The 20101-nt window shown below is 42.8% G+C and overlaps 1 protein-coding gene across 1 annotated transcript in view; it reads right to left on the reverse strand.

Moving 5' to 3' along the window:
- Positions 1 to 243: 243 nt before the first annotated feature.
- TEDC1 (tubulin epsilon and delta complex 1) overlaps positions 244 to 20101 on the reverse strand; it is a gene marked incomplete at its 3' end in the record, with an annotated part of 66861 nt that continues 47003 nt past the window's right edge. The window contains exons 7-8 of the mRNA XM_080348790.1: positions 19100 to 19312; positions 244 to 603 (exon numbers count right to left, since the gene is read on the reverse strand). Of these exons, the coding sequence (XP_080204916.1) occupies positions 244 to 603; positions 19100 to 19312 (573 nt within the window). The remainder of the gene's footprint in view (positions 604 to 19099; positions 19313 to 20101) is intronic.

The raw sequence follows: 20101 nt of genomic DNA on the forward strand, positions 1-20101 counted from the left end.
ACTGCCATGAAGGCCTGCTGCGGAATTTAATTGGCAGGGTTAGCAGTAAAGGGGCTGCAGAGAGAACCGCTAAGGTTATGGCCCCAGTGCAAGTCGCAAAGCAGTAACAAGTTATGATTCCCGGGCTTAAAAATTATACATTACATTTGGTTCCTCACCTTGCAGTCCCCCACATTGAGCTGCACAGTGTCTTCCGATCAAGTCAGTCTACCCTTTTGCTCTTCTCAGTCCAGCTTTATCCCTTCAAGGGCTGACGCAAATCACTCCATCCAGGCCTTCTGCAATTTGATCCAGCCTCTGCCTGCACCCCTTCCGCAGCTGCTCCAGCTCTCTCCCCAGGCTGGCCTCCCTCATCTGCAGCTCTCTGATCACCTCGGCTGCGCTGGCAGCAGGAACAGGCTCCTGGGACACAGACCTACCCCAGACACTTTTGCCGACGGGCTGTTCGCTTCTCAACACCAGCCTGCACGAACCGTGCGCTCTATTTTTTCTTGGAGCACAAAGGTATGTAAGATCTTGCAGTTTGAGTTCAACACTTTCCTGTATCTTTCTAGCAGTGGCAGGGAATCCCTCCTTCTGTAGTTCTTCCTTTCTTGTTTTCACCTATAGAGAGAACACAATAGGGGAAAAAAACGTCATGTTTGGTCTAGGATGTACCAAACAAGCGAGCCCACTGTGAGCGTGGGCTAAGTGCGCGGCGGTGAAAACTGAATTAAGCTAACACGTGCTTGCTCTCAGGTAGCAGCCTCAGTGACCACGAAGCTGCCCATAGTGGTTGGTTTGCAGATTCAGGGCTCTGCGCGCTCCCCTCTCATGAGGAGCGCCTGCCTTGACTTCAGAGCAAAACAAAGTCTGTGTCACTCAGCGGAGTGACCTTCATCACCACTGTGCTTTGAGCCACCAAGTCTGTCATAACAGATTAATTGTCTCATGACTAACGGGATTATTTCAGTTTGCAAATGCTTTCTGTGCTTGGCAATGCTAAAAAGTAGAGATGCCAACTGTAAGCTACAAATTCCTTAATTCTCAGTTCTCATTATGGGGTAACAAATAGAAAAAGGAAAATACTGGAGCGAAGATGAAGAAGTAGAGGCTAAGACCACTTCCACTGAAGTCAGGCCCAATAAAAAAAAAAGCTTTTCTTGTGACAGAACCACCGACTGGATGATAAAAGCAATTGTATATACTGGGATTTCTCCAAAGCATTTGATTTAATGTTCTCTAACCATTTAATCTGAAGAACTTGCAAGATGGTAATTGCCATGGCAATTTTACTAGTGGATTAAACATGAATTCAGTGACTCATCTCAAAACGTGGCTGCCAGTAGGGACTCTTCCATAGGAAGAGGTGCCCTGCTAAGGCCTTCGGGGAAATGGGTTTTGGTCCAATGGCATTTTCTGTTTCTGCTACGGCAACAAGCTGCCAAATCAGCTCAGCCAAAAAGCAGCAAAGCTTCATAAAAGCGATGCTGCCTCTGCAACCTGCACAAATCCCAGAGCTCTCCTCGAACTTGTGCACAGTTCTGGAGTTCACACTCCAAAAAAACACAGGGAAACAGAGAGTGGGATTCAAAGACAGGTCACCCAGTGACTCACAGCCCAGAAAACAAACCTCATAGTATGAAACTTAGAGAGCTCAAGCTATTTCATTCATGGAGACAGATATGTAATTCATTTTAGATCCTAAAAGAACGTGGAAAAGGAAGTGGTGAGAGACTAGACTTTGCTGACAAAGCCGTAAGAAGATCAAATGGATGAAAATTTGAGTTAGATACTCAGCTTCAGAGTAAGACATCGTTTCCTACTGTGAGGATAATGAACCATGAAATGCTTCATTGCAGCTCCAGGGATGAATCCTTTGGCCAAAGCTCAGCTCAGGTCAAGCTCAGTGCTAATGATACTCCCTTCCAGCCTTGAAACCGCTCAGCAGCCCCTCCCTTCCCTGGCCACGGGTGAAGCTGAACAACTCCTTGGGGCTTTAAATCTGCGGATCTACATTAAGATACTGGTATCTCACACATTAGGGCTTTGACAAGCTCCCTGTAAAGTCAGGGATATTTCAGCATCTCTCTGAAGAACCAGACATCAGTCAGAGCTCAAAGCAGCACCAGCTGCGAGGACAAGAGTCCTACTGTCTGTAGCAAAGCTCCCTCCGCCTTTGCCACTGTCAAGCTACAAATGCTCGGGGTCAAACCAGCTGCCAGATCTGCAGGCAAATTATTTTTTCCACAGATCTGTAGGGAGGTTTCCCTACTGAAACAAATTTGGATGCTTATGACATACAGGGGATCAGACTTTGTTACCTTACAGTGCCAAACACTGCAGGCACGGGGGCTGTGGCCGCAGTTGCACTTCCCCACTGACACCAACTTCACCAGCGCTTGACTCACTCATCCCAAGGCTTTCATCAGAATATCTTCATGAGTTGTCAGCCAAGTAATCAATCCTCTCCATAGTCTTCTGATCTGTCACTCTCCCACTCCCCTACTCAAAAGTTTCTAAGAAAAATCAAATCAGAAAAGAAGTAAATTTCTCTGAATTCTTCCTAACATCTTAAAGGCAGAAGCATCTGTTAAAGGTGACCTGTGTTGATTAAGGCATTTGAATAGAGAGTTGAAGCCAAGAATTCTATCATTGCCCTTGTGCAAGAATCAAGGGTTCATTTTTTATCATAATCCCCAAGGACACCTCTTGCTGTTGGCTAAAATAATATCTAAGGTCTAACTCTCTAACACCACTTTAGAAGAAACAAAACTGAAAAAATAAATTCAATGTTATCTAGTCTCCCCACTGCCAATGAATAAATGGAAAATGATGTTTGTGTAAAGTGGATTTAACACTGGAATCCAGGATGGGAAAAATTTCCTGTTACTTACAAAGAATAAAATCACTCAGCAAACAGAGCCCACAAAATGCTATTTATTTTTTGCATTAAACTCAGGCAGAATACTAGAAATGCTATATAAAAGGGCTCCTAATGAAACACAGGTTTTTGTACATCCACCGGCCAGAACTGGAGAATTTTATTATCCAGTGTGCGAGGCACGTGGTGGATGAGCACATTACCCTCAGTACTAAGTGCACTGAGTTCTAACTCACAGCAGCAGCAGGAACAGGAATTACTGTACAGGAGCAGGTGTAAGGACAAGTTCAACAGCCTTACAGTGAGGCAGTCAGGGGAGCAAAAGTATAACAACTGCTGACATCCCAGTATCAGAAGGGCATTGCACACATTACACTCTGTAAAGAGGACCAATATTTCCTGGGACAGCATTAGATACATTTACCAGGGGAAATTTTCAAAATAACGAACATGAAATAAGAGAACAAGTTTAGGAAAGCACTATTTATTTTGTATCAGCTCAATCTGGAGTTGGAAAGCTACCTCCAGTTCTTTTTTGCACTGCTCTTCCTTGTAATGTATATGTTTATGTCCACAAATACTCTCGTTGCGGTTTGTAGGTTTCAATGGCTAAAAATCTCTGAGGGTTCCCTTCAAGTAATATTATTTACTCTTCACATCCTGAACGCTTGTGAAAATACTCAATATCTCCTCCTGTATGGTTAATTGATGCTCTTTAACAGCTTGCTGTCTCCCATTAGTCAGCACACAATGATTATTCTACACTGCAAAACAATCTCAGCAGACCACTTTGTATTAAACAAACCTATTGTAAAAGATTAGGAGCCTCAGCATTTTGTGCCTGCCTGTCTCTTTCCCACAGCTCTGCCTTTCAGTCTCAATCTACCAGCTGGAATTTGAATTCCCAGCTAGGTACGCAGTGCTGGCTGACAACCGCTGCACAGCCGCTCCAAATAAATACAACATGATAATAATTGTTTCCATTTCTGCAGAACCAATCTCATCCCAAGGGGACCTGGCGCATTTTGAGGAAAGCATCTTCAAACCGACACAGATCCCGCTCTGGGGTGAGCATGGGCCCCGTAGCTGTTCACAACAGCGCAGTCACTCAGAGCCACCGCTCTTCCAAAAGGTATTAAAAACTAAAAGCTAAAGGGACAACTACAATAATTGTCATGTTCTAAGGAGAAGCCAAGGAGCTAGTGTAGTTGCAGACAGCAGTATTGAATCTCAGGTCACAGACTTAAAAGGGACTGAAGTGACAGACATTAAGTTAGCACAGGAATTAAGTCAGGCAGGACATCCATTAAGCATAAAAAGGAATTCCCATCTCCCCAGAGACAGTGCCATGAGTGATGCTGCATTTCCAAAAACCTTCAGGCTGAGGCCCGATTGAGAACGGCCAAGCTAAAACAGAGAAGTGTGTGCCCAGTGCAGAGCTGGAAAGGGGCCTGCACGTCCCAAAACCAGGCTGAGCAGGTACCTGGGCTACGTCCCCACCACGGGGGATTAACTTGTGCACTGGAGAGACCTCAAGCCTGCAAACACTCGTGATTAATTCCGCGGCACTTCCTCACCCCTACCTTCTCTGAAATTTCTTCTGCCCTAACATGCCACTGGCTGTCCTTTTCATCCAGACAGTTATCTCAGCTGCTTTCAGTCCCAGGAATTTTCTGGCTTTGAATAGATTTTATAGCAATGAGTTCAGTGGGCAAATCACAGAAGAGGTAATGTGCCGCACAGTTTGAATAAGCTGCCTTCAGTTTCTCTGCATGTTCCACTGTTTTGAGGCCAGAACAGTAATACCCAGATTCACCTCCTCTGGACCTGTGCTAATTTGCCATGTGGACAGTCCCAGTCTTTCAGCTGCACATCCTGTGGATGTCTGCTTCTACCAGCTGCTTAGATGACCTACACATGTAGCTTGTTTGATGTCTCCTCAAACAGGAGAGCTTCCAGCCCTTCACAATTACCACTGTGGGTTGCTCAGCTCCCTTTCATTTGCCTGCACCTTGCTGGTAATGAGCTTCCCAGAGCTTTGTGTCTCAGAAACATCCCCAAGAAGCTGATCTGTCTCCTATTTTTAACAGCTCACTAATGAGAAGTGCAGTAAAAATGATGAACAAAATGGTTCTTTTTCTGCTAGGCAGCAAGCTGGATGTGAACTTATTTGGAGAGAATTTTACCAACATGCAAGACATCCCAAAGAGATGCTAAGGGATCTAGATAACCACGTCCCATTATTTAAATAACTTCCAGTAACGACCTAATGAAAGTGACAATCTTCCAAATGCTGGAAGTCAGCACTTCAGCTTGTTAAAACTTCACGTGGCAACTCGAGAGCCTCAGAAAGCAAACGAACACTCTGCCTCTAAGTTACACACTTGAAGAAAGACACTAACTGGATAGAGATGAGCTTTAAAATGCAGCAGCAATTAAACTCCAAACACCTGTTTTGAGGACAGGAGTGGGGAGAGGCACAGGAACATTTCCATTTTGTGATCATGTTGTTGCTGGCTTTGAGTAGGGAGCAGCAAAGCAAATTGTTGGTGCTCCTTTTGAAGTGGATGATAAAGACCAGAATCGTGTCATTATTTTTAAATCGCAATCTCTTCAAATTATTCAAGGAGTTTTGCCGAAATGGCTATAATAACAGTGTTGTTCAGAAAAACAAACTGCACAAGCCTAGAAATTGTACATTTTCTGCCTCTAGTCCTACCTGTCCACTCATTCTCTCTTGTATTTCTCTTATGAATAGGGAGAAGGCCCCATATGCATACGGCATGAAATATTAATTATTCTTGCCATTCTGTTCAGGTACTACAAACCGCAATGGAAAACACAGTGCAGCCTGCTCCTTTGTGCTGCGAGTCAAAAGGAGTAAACAGAAAAATCTCAGATCTTGTCTTTTTGCATTGAGGAGTGAAAGGAAATGAGGAAATATGAATGGATGCAATATCCAAGCCACCAAGTCATACCGCCTTTGCTATCGGGGCATAATCACCAAACACTTTTCATACACTCATCTAGTTTCTCTGAAAACACCAAACATCATTTGACTTGCAGAATTTTTTATTCCTAAAGGAAGCTCATTTCCAAGCTTTGTTTTGAAGCTATCACGTCTAAGATGGTCCCCTGTACCTGGGGAGTTGAAAAGTAAAATATTACATGCTTGGAAATACATGATTAATGATGGGTTAGACTACAGAAACAGAAAAGAGGTGCCAGGCCAGCTGGTCCACAGCCCTGCCTGGCCCCGAACGGTCCCAGCATGTCACAATATCCCAAACACGGGCACCGAGAGGCTTCCTCAGGTTGAGGAGCTGCCCAGAGCCCTCAGTTTCCCATCTACACTGAGCAGACCCTCATTCAACAGACACACACCAATTACAAAGATCTATAAGTAAAATATGAAAGTGGGATAAGCAGAGAGGTACTGGCATCGCTCCAAGACTGCCGGCAAGGATGCCGCACAGAAATCCTGACAGCTGAGCGCTGGAAACCAGGCATTGCAAATTAAGGCTACTTTAGGAGATTTCAGTTTCCAGACTGGACTCCAGATCAGTCCAAGGACTGAACCTTGCCAACACCTGCCTTTAATTAGCACAAGCCTGAATAACACTTTACAAATTATCAGTATTTATACTTTTTGCTGTCTTACAGATTATATTTAGTGTTTCTTCTACCACCATCCCCTTCCACCCCCTGAGAAAAACCTTGCAGAACTGCAATCCCAGCTGACAGTCTATCTGGGATACAGAAAACAGGATAGAGAAGGATTTTCAGAATTCTTTTCAGAAAGCTCTCCTTGTCAGCACTGAAAAAATAACAGCACCCAGTACAAAAGGAAAGAGAGCAAAAGGAAATAATAAGCAAAAGTGTTGATAACATAGAAGAGGGAAGAGCAGAGTCCACTATAAGCATAGTAGAAAGATCTTTAAGTATTAAATAGAAGCGGAATGCAATAAAAATAGTCACAGGGATCTGACAATTCCCACCCAAACCTCTTTGTGTTTCTATACAAGAATCCCCTGGCTGTACAATCCGCTTTCTGCACCTTGCTGCACACAGAGGTGCGCTGAAAAACATGCACCAAGGTCTGCCTGTGAAAGAAGATGCCCAAGCAGTTTGCCTCGAGCATCATTAGAGACAGCAAGAACTGCCCAAAGGCATAAAAATAAAGCCATTTTCATTCATAAGTAGAGTAGGGACTTTACACTGCTTTAACAATAAACAAACAATAATTTGGCTAGGGGGTCAGTTTCCTTTAACAAAAATGTTTGTCCCTTTTTTTTGAACAATCACCGTTAAGTGTACAACAAATGCTTTCCTTCCCCAGCTATAAACAATGACCCATTCAGCCTCAGAGAAGCAGAGAAAGGCATCATTTCAAGGGATGCCAAGAATGCACAAGTGATGGAAAATCAAATCCTGCAGCTCCTGCTTCGGTGAAAAAATCCAGAGCAGGGGGGACAGGACTATGCAAAGCCAATGAAGTTCAAACATTTGCTGAACATTGACTTCCAAGAAAATCAGACCCCCCCAACCTTCACAGAAACATCTAAAGACATTTTTTGCTTATACAAAAAAAAAACCAAGTTAAAGCAAAAGCAATATCCGCAATCACCTGTTCTGGAAACACTACAACACTGAGTAAGCAGGTGTTTTACTATTAAAAAAAACCCTTACTCTAATTTCAAATTCATGTCTTACAGTAACTTGCCCAAATATAATTTCAAACCTCTAAGAAACTTACAGAGTTAGTACTGAAGCTCTATAACACTTGTCTCATTCTTTGCTGTAAGCTTTCAAGGTTTTTAATTTTCTGTAGCAATTTCTACACACTGAAGAGTAACCAGTTAAAAACGCTGGAAACCATCATTTTCTATTTTAATAGCTGAACATTTCCCACACTGTCCTTTGTAAATGAGGTTTCTTTCTTCTTGTGAGATCCTTGACTGTACACAAAGAGACTTGATGTTCTTCTGAAATAGCCCATTTAATACCAATGCTTATGCACTTACGGATTTAAAGTCATAATAAACTGTTTGATTAGTCTAACCTACTGCAAAGCACAGGGTACAGTACCTCATCTAGTAATTTCTGCAATGTTCTACTACATTTTGGTAAGCTACAGGGCCTCTTCTAGAAACATATATTTTTGGTTTTTGAAACACAGTCTCCAGCATGTCAAGAAACTCCCCTATCACTGTGTTATCTCAGCAGTGAAATACATTTATGGTTAAATATATGCCCCTTTTTCAGTGAGTTCCACCTCAGCTACCAGGTTGTCTTATACCATATTTCATCTGAAGTCTTATACCCTCAAAACTCCACTTCTGTCTAAGGACTGGCAAAACATGATCTAGCTATAACTTTGCCTTGGTTACATTACACTTTTCTCACCTCTTAAAAAGACAGATCAAATAATTTCTTTATTACTCCTCCTGTAATGCTTTCTAGCCTTTCAACCATTTCCCAAATGTGATGGTGGTTATAGGTGGGGCCAACACATTTCATTAAGCTCTGAATTGTGATCTGTATCTTAGTCTTCTCTGTCATTTAATGACCAGTAGCAGATAGCAAAACTTAGTTGCCAATAACCAAACAACTTTTCCATAACCTAATACCTTGTATTTCATAAGGTCATGAAAGGGAAAGGCTTGCACATACCCAAAACCTGATGCTGTAGGCAGATCAAACTCATTTGAGGTCCATGCACGGCTATTTCTTACTAAAAAAATAATTTATTTGGGCTTAACAATAATTTTAACTGATAAAGCAAAATTTCACCTTAATTACTAATTTCTAATACTCATCTTTGGTTCAGCACAAGGAAAAAATCTTAGAACTTTGGAACTGGTGGCAAATAAATGAAAGGGGTGATCCCAAAGTAATATTAATGGGGGCATTATGTGTGCCATAAACTATGAAGACATTTTAGAAGGGTGGTAAAGCTGAGCTACAGCAACTGACAGAAGATGTAATTATACAAGCAGCTGCATTCCAAATTTTGCCCAAATTTGCAATTTCCTGCAATTAGAGAGGAATGTATGCATCTCCATCTTATGCATTTTAAGCAAGACATTCACTGTTCAAATGCTAGCTACCAGGCCCACCTATTGTCAGTCCAAAATCAATTCACAGGGAAGCCCCACAGAGGACACGTACCTATTTTATCCAGGAATAGAAGGCCATCTTTTAACGGGGGGAGGAGTTCTTTGAGGAGAAAGTAAATATACAGTTATTAATATCAGGAACACGCGCAGCTGCATCCACCCAGAACAACTACCAGGGTCTGGCAGGGCACTGCTGCTTTGTGCTTCCTTTTATTATACATTGAATACTGCAGAGCACTTCATCAGCCTTGAGAAGGGCAGCCACACTGCTCTTCAATGGAAAGCTTTAAGATGGTGAGGGAGCACAGTAACAGGAGGTTAAAAGTTAATGAAAGCATTTGAATGAGAGAACTTCATACACAGGAGTGATCTGATCTTGTCTGAATGGGTACCATATTTTTGTTGGTTTGGTTTGCTTTGTTTGAGGGTTTTCTGCTGTTTTTTTTAAGGTAATCAAATGGATCTGTATTTAGACTCATGTATCTAAGTGCCACATTGATAGGAGTCTGAAAAGTCAGTTTAGCTTAAGATAAAGGATACAGGATTAAGGAAACAGGAAAAGTAAAACATTAAGATTTTTCAGGGTCTTTACCAGAAAAATGCAAAATATACCTCCAAAAACCAATACGAAACACAAAAACAACAACTGATAAGAGCACTGCCTGTTTGCTGAGCCTACAAATACCCATCACACAGGCAAAGCAAAAGAGAAATTAATCCTCTTAGGCCCAAAAGCAACTGAACCCCGTGAGTGCTGCGCGGTGAGCCTGAGGACGGGCGGGCAGAGCTGCCACAAGCAGGGGCTTCAGCCGGGTCCCCTCCTGCCACCCGCTGCGCTGGACCCTGCCCGGCCAGAGATGCACAGGGAGGCAGCTGCTCCACGGGCAGCCTCGGGTTGGATCGCCAAAGGAGATCTTGCAGCAACTCAGAACCAGCCAGGGAGAAATCTTAGAATAATAAATGGTCTTCAAACAAATCAATAATTTCTGCATCACCTCTGTTCAGGTCAAGAGGATGCCAGCACAAGAAAAGCAGAGGTGAAGCACCAGCAGAGACACACAACAAGACAGCCAGAATCACTGTGCTCTGGAGCCAGGAGCTCATCTAAACCTCCTCAGCTAATTCTCGAGAAGATTCGCAAGCCCACCACCTGCTACAGTCCTGCTGCTCTCGGGAAGGTGGGACAGGTCCAGGCAGGAGCACAAAACTGGAAGATTCTTTACAATCCACCACAAGTTCAACGTGTGGAAGTTCCATACGCCACACAATTCTGAATGCACACCACAGGGAATAAGAGAGAAACACCTATTTCCTTCCAAATTATAAATCTTCAGCATTTTACAGTAATAACAAAAACTCAATTCTAACAGCCTGGCCTTTTATAACGCACTTCTTTTTAATTACAGTTTTATCTCTGTAGACTTTTCAAAATCCTTGATTCAATTAGAAGACATAGAAACTAATGTAGTAATAGGCAAATATATGAAATGAAAACTAAAGTATGTCGCTGTAAGTAATTTAGACACTTGCAAAAAGGCTGCAGCGCTGCTTTGAAAAAGACCCTGACAACTACAAATTACAAAAGAAGGCAACAGACAAGAATTGCTTCGTATAATAAATCGCTCAGTTATTTTTCAATTTGTTCTTCCAAACTTTTATCTTGGGCAGCAGAGACAAACACTGATGACAGAAGATATCATCTCAGATCTAAGTGACTTGGAGAGGCTTGGAAGGACCCACTTTGTTTTAAGCAGAGCTTTGTCACTGCACAACATGAAAGTAGCCACTTCAGAAACAGAGTGCTGCTTGTACCTCTCTATATTATCCTGCTTTGGGAGAAGAGGATGTGAAACAAAATACAGCAATGTAGTTCCAGTATATACAGCCAAAGAAAGGAATGTTTATATAAACTACATGCAGGAGTTTCTCATGTTAGCTGGCAGTTTGGGTGGTGGGTATCAGCTGCAGGTGAACACAAAGCTGCATGAACAGCCACCCTGACTTGTGCAGCAAAGGCCGGATCCTACAGCTAACCTGCAAAGGGAAAAACCAAACAGCTCTCTTACGGTTCTGAGAGAGCTGATAAGATGAAGAGTTAAACATTCTGAGCTCAGAAGTGTACCAAAGCTTTATTTAGATGCATTTCTGGCTGGGAAGAAGACATGTGACGATATTAAATGACAGATTCACTTTTATGACAGCTCTTCTACAAGCACAAAGGACAAAGACACAGAAACGAGTTAGATACTTTTTTCTCTTATGATCAAGTACCCTTGATTTCAGGATAGACAGGTGAGAGAACAAGGCCAAGGTTTTCAGAAAAAAAAAGGAAACTTAAACTTAAGCTCTGAATGCAGGAATGCAACAGGTTTCTTCCCCAAAGCACCTCTGTAAACTCACCTAAAAACCAAGCAGCACCGCAAAATACACAACACTTGTAACTCCTGCTGACAGAGGAGGAATGATCCTGACATCTGCCTGGAGCTAAAACGCAAGCCAGATAACCTCCTGGAAGTTACTGTCCCCAAAACCCGCTCTGAAAGGTTCAGTAAAACACACTAATAGTGTTTCGGGTAGAGCTGCTCTAATATACAGCCACTGGCTGTGGTGTTTAATACAGCCCCTGTCAGCCAGAATTCACAATGTCCCCAGGACACTACCCTTGTGGAGGATGACGTTTGGTGCAGCGGCTCAGCCTTGACTCCAGAAATGCAGCAACTTGGTGGTCACAAGTACCTCAAATCCCCGTCAGCCCCAAGCTTTTCACATTCAAAAGACAAAGGCAGTGATGGGACCTGCGATCTGATACACCTTGCGCATCTGAGCCCTGCAGGCACCCCCAGTCTTCATCCATGTTTTATGGTGTGTTTCAACTCTGAGAACGTAAAGTACCACACTTATTTCTTAAAAATGCACTAAAACATTTACAGTGGCTACAAAACACGTTCATTGGAATGAATTTTTTTACAGTTTATTGTTAAATAAAGCTCATCTAAAATTTATTGGAATATAATTCTTGAGCTGCATTTACTACATGTTTCATTGCCTTGGTCGGTATCCAACATCTTGGCAAATAATGCAAGTAAAATATTAACAGTGGTTATTGATTATACTTTAACTGATCCTGTCACCTGAGCAAACATTCTGCATTTTGTCAAGGATGGGAAACCAGCATCTTTCGGGAAGCAAGAAGAACTTTGACCCATGCTTACTTCAAACCCCAGAGTTCTGCATAAAAAACAGGAGACAGCACTTAAGTTTTTAATGTTTCCCTCTTCCCTAAGGAGCTGGAGTCTTTTGGAATATATAAGCTCCATGAAAAATGTCAGGCTGGGTAATTTATTTTCAGTTCCAGTTTTTGTGTGTGTCTGAAATTGGTTTGCTGATTTAGCAACTGGTACATACAGTCTCTCTGTCTCTCTCACAGTTCAGCACTCATTCAGCAATCTGCACAGCAAGTTACATCTGCAAACCAAGAATAAATACTTATCTTTTTCATCTCTTTGTATGCTGCAAGCTTAACATTGACTATTCAAGTCTGACCAACTTGCCTGAGTTCTCAGAAGCCAGCAAGATTCTTTCAAAAATCTCCCAGCCCTGCTTATCCACAGTAACTTTCCACGTGCGTGCCAGCCTTAAACCAGGCTACCAAGGGGCTTCAGGTCTAATGCAAATGTTAGATCGTGCTGTTAAGAGGAGAAACCATGCACGTGGAGACGGCTTCTCTCCTCCTCCAAGAACAGAGAAGACACACTGTGCCACAGGAACAGTCACCTGGATCTCCACTGCAGCCTCCACAGGCACATACAGGGAGCGGGCAGCCTCAGATCTCCTGTGAGGAATATTGATAAATGAGTGACAAATAAACAAGTACAGTAAAACACATGAGCAAAAAGAGAATACAAACATTAGGATTTACTTCCTATTGTTAACAGCAGATCCATGCTTTCTAATAACCTAAAACTACCTGCTAATATCATGGCAATTCCATCAGCAGCAAATTTAATACAAAATTTAACCAAATAAGAACTACACATAAAAGCCATTAGCCTTGTCCCTCCTTGCCATCCTCCCGTCCATGTCCTCCTTTGCTCCCTTTGATGGATGTTCCTGCTGATCTCCCAGGGTTTCCTCCCCCTACCCAGGCATCTGGGCCCAGCCAACCATGCACTACCAAAAGCTGCTCTTGTGGCCTTGCTAGTTCTTCAATTTCTTTTTGCATGAAAAGCTCCACTGACAGCTGCTTGGTACTCCAGATGGAGGTTTGCAAATACTAAGTGGAACACAGAAACGCTCTGGGACTGAGGAAGGGAATGTGCTGACTGAGGAAATCCATTGGCGCTGAAGCATTCCCTACCGCTCCTCCCCTTCCTGTGCCCCAGACAGCCCGGATAATTAACTGCTCGCTAAGCCCAGAGAAATAGAATAAACAGCAGAAATAGCAAAGATGAAAAAAAAAAAAAAAAAGAGCTTTAGACAAGCCTTCAGAGAGCTCTCCAGCCAGAGCCCAGCTGCCCCTTTGCCCCAGGTCCTGGGTTTACGGTAGCAGAAACACAAGCTGGTCCTGCGCTGGTGGAGGAATGCGGCACACCAGGAGCCAGCCCAAACCCCTGTGTTGCCCCTCGCATTTGCAAAGTGGAGGAAATAATGAGACGCTGTTTTCCCTCACTCACATACATACACTGCCTTTATTTTCACATGGGTTCATCACATACACAGCACAGCCACCCAGCGCTGGTGGGGGCTACCAGAGTACCCACAGCTCCTCATCTCCTCCTCCACTGCATCACAAGGCTTACAGAAAAGCTTTGGAAGTGCACTTGTTTGAGTAGATAAAATGCAACTCAATCTCAGTAAGAAAAAACAAAAAAAACCCCAAGCAAAACTAGAAGGATGTAGGGCTGTGTTTCAGCATCAGTCTCTGGAGTTGCTTCCCTACTTCAAATGGCAAAGTCTTAAATCCAAGTGCATCAAAAACTGTTCAGTCTTCTATAGATGTAAGATCCTTGAGAAAAAAAAACAACTCCTTTTATTAGACCCTACAAGGTCTCCCCCAGTGTACTGTGATGAGCTGGCAGTGGCAAAAAGTTTGAGTAAATCACAGGACTCTTGGGATGGAGTGAAAGCCTCTCTGCATTTCAAACCATGCCACCCCCACTTGATGGAGTGTCCCAAGGTCACTGCTGACCCACCACTGACCAGCCACACACCTCTCCCCAGCGAGAGAAAACAAAACATCCCTCTCCCACACAGCCCCTCCCCAATGCACTATGAATCCAAATCCATCTCTTCCAAAAGGGACTCTAATGTGGAGGGAGCATGTTCGAGCTCGCATCAATGGCTCAAAGTCTTTCCAGTTTGCTTTTAAATGCTAGTGAACACATGGAACCCAAGAGACAATATCCCAAATTTCAACAAAAGCTCAGTATGGTGTAAGCATTTATGTGGTTAAAACTGAAATGATCATCGTTTGGAGTCAAAATGCTCTGCATTCCAGCCAAATGTTTAAAACAGGCTGAAATAAAATCCCCCCGCAAACAGAGGAGTAGATAACATGAAATATTCAGAAATGAAAAAGCAAGCAAACAACCAAGTTCTCTTCTGGAATTAGCAGTTTTCATGTTTTACAGTTAAGTCTATTTCCAAGAGGAGAAACATTTTTAAAGCTTAACCATTTCAGTCAACTTTTTCATCATTTACAAATCCTCAAAATGTCACCAAAAGTGACTATTATTTGCCCAGCACTGCATGGAAAAGAACAAAGCTAACAGTAAGAAAGCCCTGTATTCAGGTCACACCTCTGCCATATGCATCTTCTCCTCCAAGATACTGAATGCGGTGCTGCCTAGAGATGGATATCAGTTAAAATGTCATATTAATCAGGGTTTCACAAATCACCCAAATCCCATAGCGACATTCAGATGCCTTTTAGTGAATGTCCCTGAAAGGGAAAATGGTTTCAGGGTCATTCCAAGCACATAACCAAAGAAAAAGCTGGGGGCAGGCAGAAACAAACAAAAGAAAAGAAGGAAAATAAGTGATTTAATTTTGAAAGATTTAAGATTGATAAATTTTAACTACCAGGATCACAGTGCACAAATGATCAAACTTGCAACAGCAACAACTGAGATCACATCCTGAATAATAAGCCGTTGTGTTTAGTGGCACAAACCAGACATCATGACATGCAATGACTTTAGCACACCAGAAATACCTTAACATCATTTTAGATAAATAATCAATCACAGATTTTCACATATAAGTGAAACAGACTTAAACAGGTTTTCAATCCCAATCCACAAACTTAGAGCAGGTCCAGCTCCTCTGCAGCCATCTCTGGCTGGTATTGGTGTTACCTGGCTTGTGCAGGGTCCAAGGATGGAGACACTTCACAGCTCACCAGGAAACCTGCTCCACTGTTTCTCTGCCCTGGGCATTAGGAATTTTTTTTTCCTTGGTATCTAATTAGAAACTCTGTGTTAATGACTTACACCCATTCTTGTCCCATTCACTGCATACACAGGGAAAAAAATAAAAATCTTTCCTCCACAGAAAACTTCTTCATGTTCAAAGACTCACGTACCCCACCTTAATCTTCCCGTTTTTAACATAAAGACCTTGCATTCCAAACTTAGGATGATTTTACTTTTCCTCTTCTGGCTCTCCCCAGTTTCCCTCCTGAAATGTGATGCTTAAAACTGGATGTAAAGAAAGAGCAACTGTACCTTATATCAAAGCTCCGTCTAACCCAGCACTGTTTCCAATAGTTGTCAACAGCAAATAGATACAAGTTCCTAAACTCCAGCAGTTTGCAGCTGAAGGACTTTCCTGACCAGAGCATATTTTTTGTATTTCTTGCTTCACAATTTTTTTCCTTCATTAATTTGTCCAGTAATTCCCTCTAGGTTTACCCACTGTGAGAATGAAGGAGCATCAGAAGAACAGTAAAAAAATGTTTCCTCCTCCTCCAGTGCCCATCTTCATTCTCCCCGCTCCTAGTTAGTGCAAGGAGCCCTAACCTAGGCAAATTTCCCTTGCAGTGAAACATTTTCACAACTTAAGTCATCATTGCTTCTCCTCCCTATGCTTTCCAGCTCAATCAACTTTTTTTTTTTAATTAGGAGTGAGACCAGAACTGCACACAGCATTCTAGGAATATTTTAACTTTTGCTTTCTTCTGCTTTCCTAACAATTCTGAAGACTCAGTTTGCTATTTTTGACCACTGACACAGAACTATTGTTATAACGCTAAGAGCTCATTCACGTGATGGAAAAAACACACATAAAATTATGATCCTCCCCTTCAGATGCATTTTGTTAGATCTATCTCCATCCAGTTTTAGCTGACGTTTTACCACTTCCCGTGATGTTGCCTCAGCTTGACCTGGGCTATCCCCGTCCCTTCCCAGAGCGGTCCACGCTGGCGGAGCAGCACGGGCCCCGCGGCTCCGTGGGTGATCTCCTCTGCAAACTCATCCCAGTCGCCTCCACTCCATGTCCTGCTCCGCTGTGCGCTCAACAGGGAAAGGCAGCCAGGTGGGCAGGTTACTTGTGCTGAGAATCTTCCCAGGGACTGTATCAAATGCCACTTCTAAATGCAATTAAGAGACGCCAATCCAACCTCTCCTGCCCACATGCTCGCTGGTCCCCTTCAAAGAGCTCCCATAGATTTTACATTCACGATTCCTCTCTGTGAAATCTCAGCTGTCTCTTCCCAGTGTATCATGTTTAACCATGTGCCCTCGATTCTGTTCCTCAGAACAGTTTCTGCTCAGTTGCCTGGCACAGACATCAGGCCTACTGCTAACAACAGACATAATTACTGTGTGGATTACCATGTTTTTCATGAAGTACAAGGTAGAGGGCACAAGAGCTACGATAAACCGTACTGTCCCTCAGCTGGGCACGCTTGTGAGAGCCAAGATAATTTCCAGATGTCTCAGTATTGCAAGATACAAAGTTAGAGATAATGACCACTTTAGCTACCACTATATCTTCTTCTTTGTTAGACTAAAAAAACAACATAGAAGGGAAGATTTGATAAGCTTATTTCTCCAGGGAAAAAACTGAAGGGGGCAGAACCAAGCAACTGATAGCGGAGTCTGAATTCAGCAAGCAGCCCGGTGGTGGGGGAGAGAGACAGGCTACAGGCAGAAAGCATCACATAAGCAGAGAACAAAGGAAGGGTTGATATAAAGAGGATTGATGGAGAGTCCCCTGACCCCCAGCATTCAAAAAAATGCTGTTGCGTAGCATTACAAAACAATTCTGTTCCAGGGCATGTAGAAGAGGAGGCACTTGCGATAAACCATCCTTTTAACAACACTCTTAAGATGCACTCTGTTTGTTACCCACAGTCATAAACTCATACAGCATTCACCGTACCACAGAAACATTGGAACTTGACCGGCCATCATTCAAATCCAATTAGTGCATCTATTTCAAAGTACAATGAAGAACTCATCATTCAGTCTTTGTGGACTTCATTTCCAAATTCAAGCATAAAAAAATTCAGTGTGATTATTATATAATATTTATAGAGCATATATATTGTTATAGATGAATCAAAGCATATCTTGCTTTGGAAAGCATGCATTGGAAATTTTATTTTTAGAATTCAAGGTCAGAGTTGTTCTGCAAGAGTCATGTCCGTTTTGCCATAAAAGCAATGAAATCTGATGACAGTACAGACCTGCCTAGTCCAGTACCCATCACTGGCAGTGATCGACAGCAAGTGCCTAGAGAAGGCTATAAGAAAAAGACAAATACATGGAGACACTTCCTCAGAATATTCCTCCAGCCTGCAATGATTTGTACTCCTGCAACTTCCTAAGTGTGTAATTCATGTCTGTATATTTGATAGTCTTTGATGGATTACATCTTCCAAGAATGTGTCCAACAGATTTTGAATCCATATACACTGCTTATATCCACAATGCCCTGTGGGAAGAAGTTCTGCTCTCTGTGGGAAGCAGCAGCTCCTGGTGCTTGTCCCTATCCAACCGATCCTAATTAGTTCCTTATCCTTATAGTAGCAGAGAGTGATTAGCCCTCCACAGACTTTTTCCATGCCAGACCCTTTTGAACTCTTGGGCAAATACCTCTTGATCCGACAACCTGACACTTTTCATTTTGTCAGCTGATCTATAATCCTGTCTACCAACACTTCTAGCAAAAAAAAATAACAAAAAAGGCAGAAAAACCCTTCTCCTGTATTAACAGACACAAAATAGTGACATAGCATTTTTGTTACTGCTCTATCTGCCCCAACTATTTCTTTCACGTTTTTTCTATCCACAGGTTCCACAGATTCTCTGTATCCTTCTTTCCTCTTGATGCCTGAACAAAATTACTAGTTTTTACACCTGCATCCTCATCGTATCTTCTCCTTATGCCAGCATGTTAATATTCAGATTCACCTTCTACACCTACATTAACAGCTCTTTTATTTAGGTCCCACCACCTCCTCTGGGTGCTTCCTAGTGTCTCCCCATCCTTATGTCAGGAATACCATGTACGTTTCCCTTCATTCCACCTGCTTTTCTCCGCACCCAGCCTCCCACAGCCAGTCTGTTCTTCCACCCAGTCTTGTGCTTAGTCCCTTATCTCACTTCACAGATTTCAAACCTTCCATATTCCTTCTCCCATCAGACATTTCAAAGACTACTAACTCAGTGAAAGATGACAAGCTCTAGTCTCTCCCATCCTCCTTTCCCTGCAAATACCTATCTTTATTTTTCTTACTAAAACCAGAACAAACCATTACTGATGCTTTCAACCTGCTGCCTCTGTCCCCTCCAGGGGCTGCCATGATTTTCTCCTCTTCTCTTCTGTCCTCTGCAACTCCTATCCTTTGATGCCTTCCCTTCCAAAACAACGGTTATTTTGTTTCAGCATGCTGCCTCTCTGGGACAGATGCCTTCTTTGTGTTTGAAAGAGCACCTGGCATGCTGTGGGCATAAACAGACAAGTAACTGTAGATCTGACATCAAGATTGCAGCAAGGGTGACACAGAGCAGCAACGGGGAAGCCGCCCTAGGATAGAAGGTAGCAAGACAGCTAAAAACATAGGATCTTAAAAGTCGCTAATGATCAAGAATGCCACTCAAAGCCTTACCTTCTCACACCACGCAGCCTTTCGGTGCATCACAAGCTTCTGCAGTTGGTCACGGAGAGTCATGAGATCTCTGGATATCCTGCCAATGTGTTCAGTCAGACTGTCAGCCCAGGGGCAGCATGAGGTCACCTCTGGCAGCCCACTTCTCCCCACATGAGCATCCTGGGACTCGCATGGATTTCCCTCTTCAGCCATATTATCTAACACAGTTTCCTAAAGGAAAACAATAAAAATTACTTTTCAGCAGTACCTAAGTGGTTTTACACACACACATCTAACTGGTAGTTTGTAACTAGGAATTCACTGCTGCCACCTCAGTACACAGTTGCTCCACAATTTCAGAGTTATTTTAAGAGATAACCTCCTCAGTTCACAATAACATATTCCTAGGTTAACAGAAAACTTACATTGCTAACCCAACTTATTTTAGAAAGCATTATATACTGTGAACTACTCTCAGCTGCTCTAAAGCATAAAGTAACACTCATGGGACAGCGATCACCAGTACTGCAGAAGCTCTAGATATACCACTTCCCCTCAAACTCTGAGGCTGGATGCACTTCTATAGCTTTTTGTAACCAAGTGATGACCAGGATGCTTACATGGTTCAGGAGAGCCCCATCCGCTGCATGGCACAGTAAGTTGTAACACCCAAGGGACCACTTGTGCCCAGGTAAAACTCCCAGGAACCCCAAGAGATCCCTGCTCCAGACTGGTCAGAGGCTCTGTCAGCTCTGCTTGACCGCAATCACCTCGCTGGTTTTACAACTAAATCTGCAACTGCCTTCTGAGATAGTAACCATTATTTGAAATGCTCAAAAAAATACCAAACAATTTCAGAACCCTTGAAATGCATGTACCTATGCACTGGGGTGCATAGATTGTGTAAAAACACACAAGTTTTCAAGCCAAGGCAGCAGAGCATAACTAATGGACCTAAGCCTCCTCACTCAGAGCATTAAGTATTTATTGCCATATTGTTATCAAGAAGACAATAGTTAA

This window comes from Nesoenas mayeri (assembly GCF_963082525.1).
Source record: "Nesoenas mayeri genome assembly, chromosome: 8".
NCBI lineage: Eukaryota > Metazoa > Chordata > Aves > Columbiformes > Columbidae > Nesoenas > Nesoenas mayeri.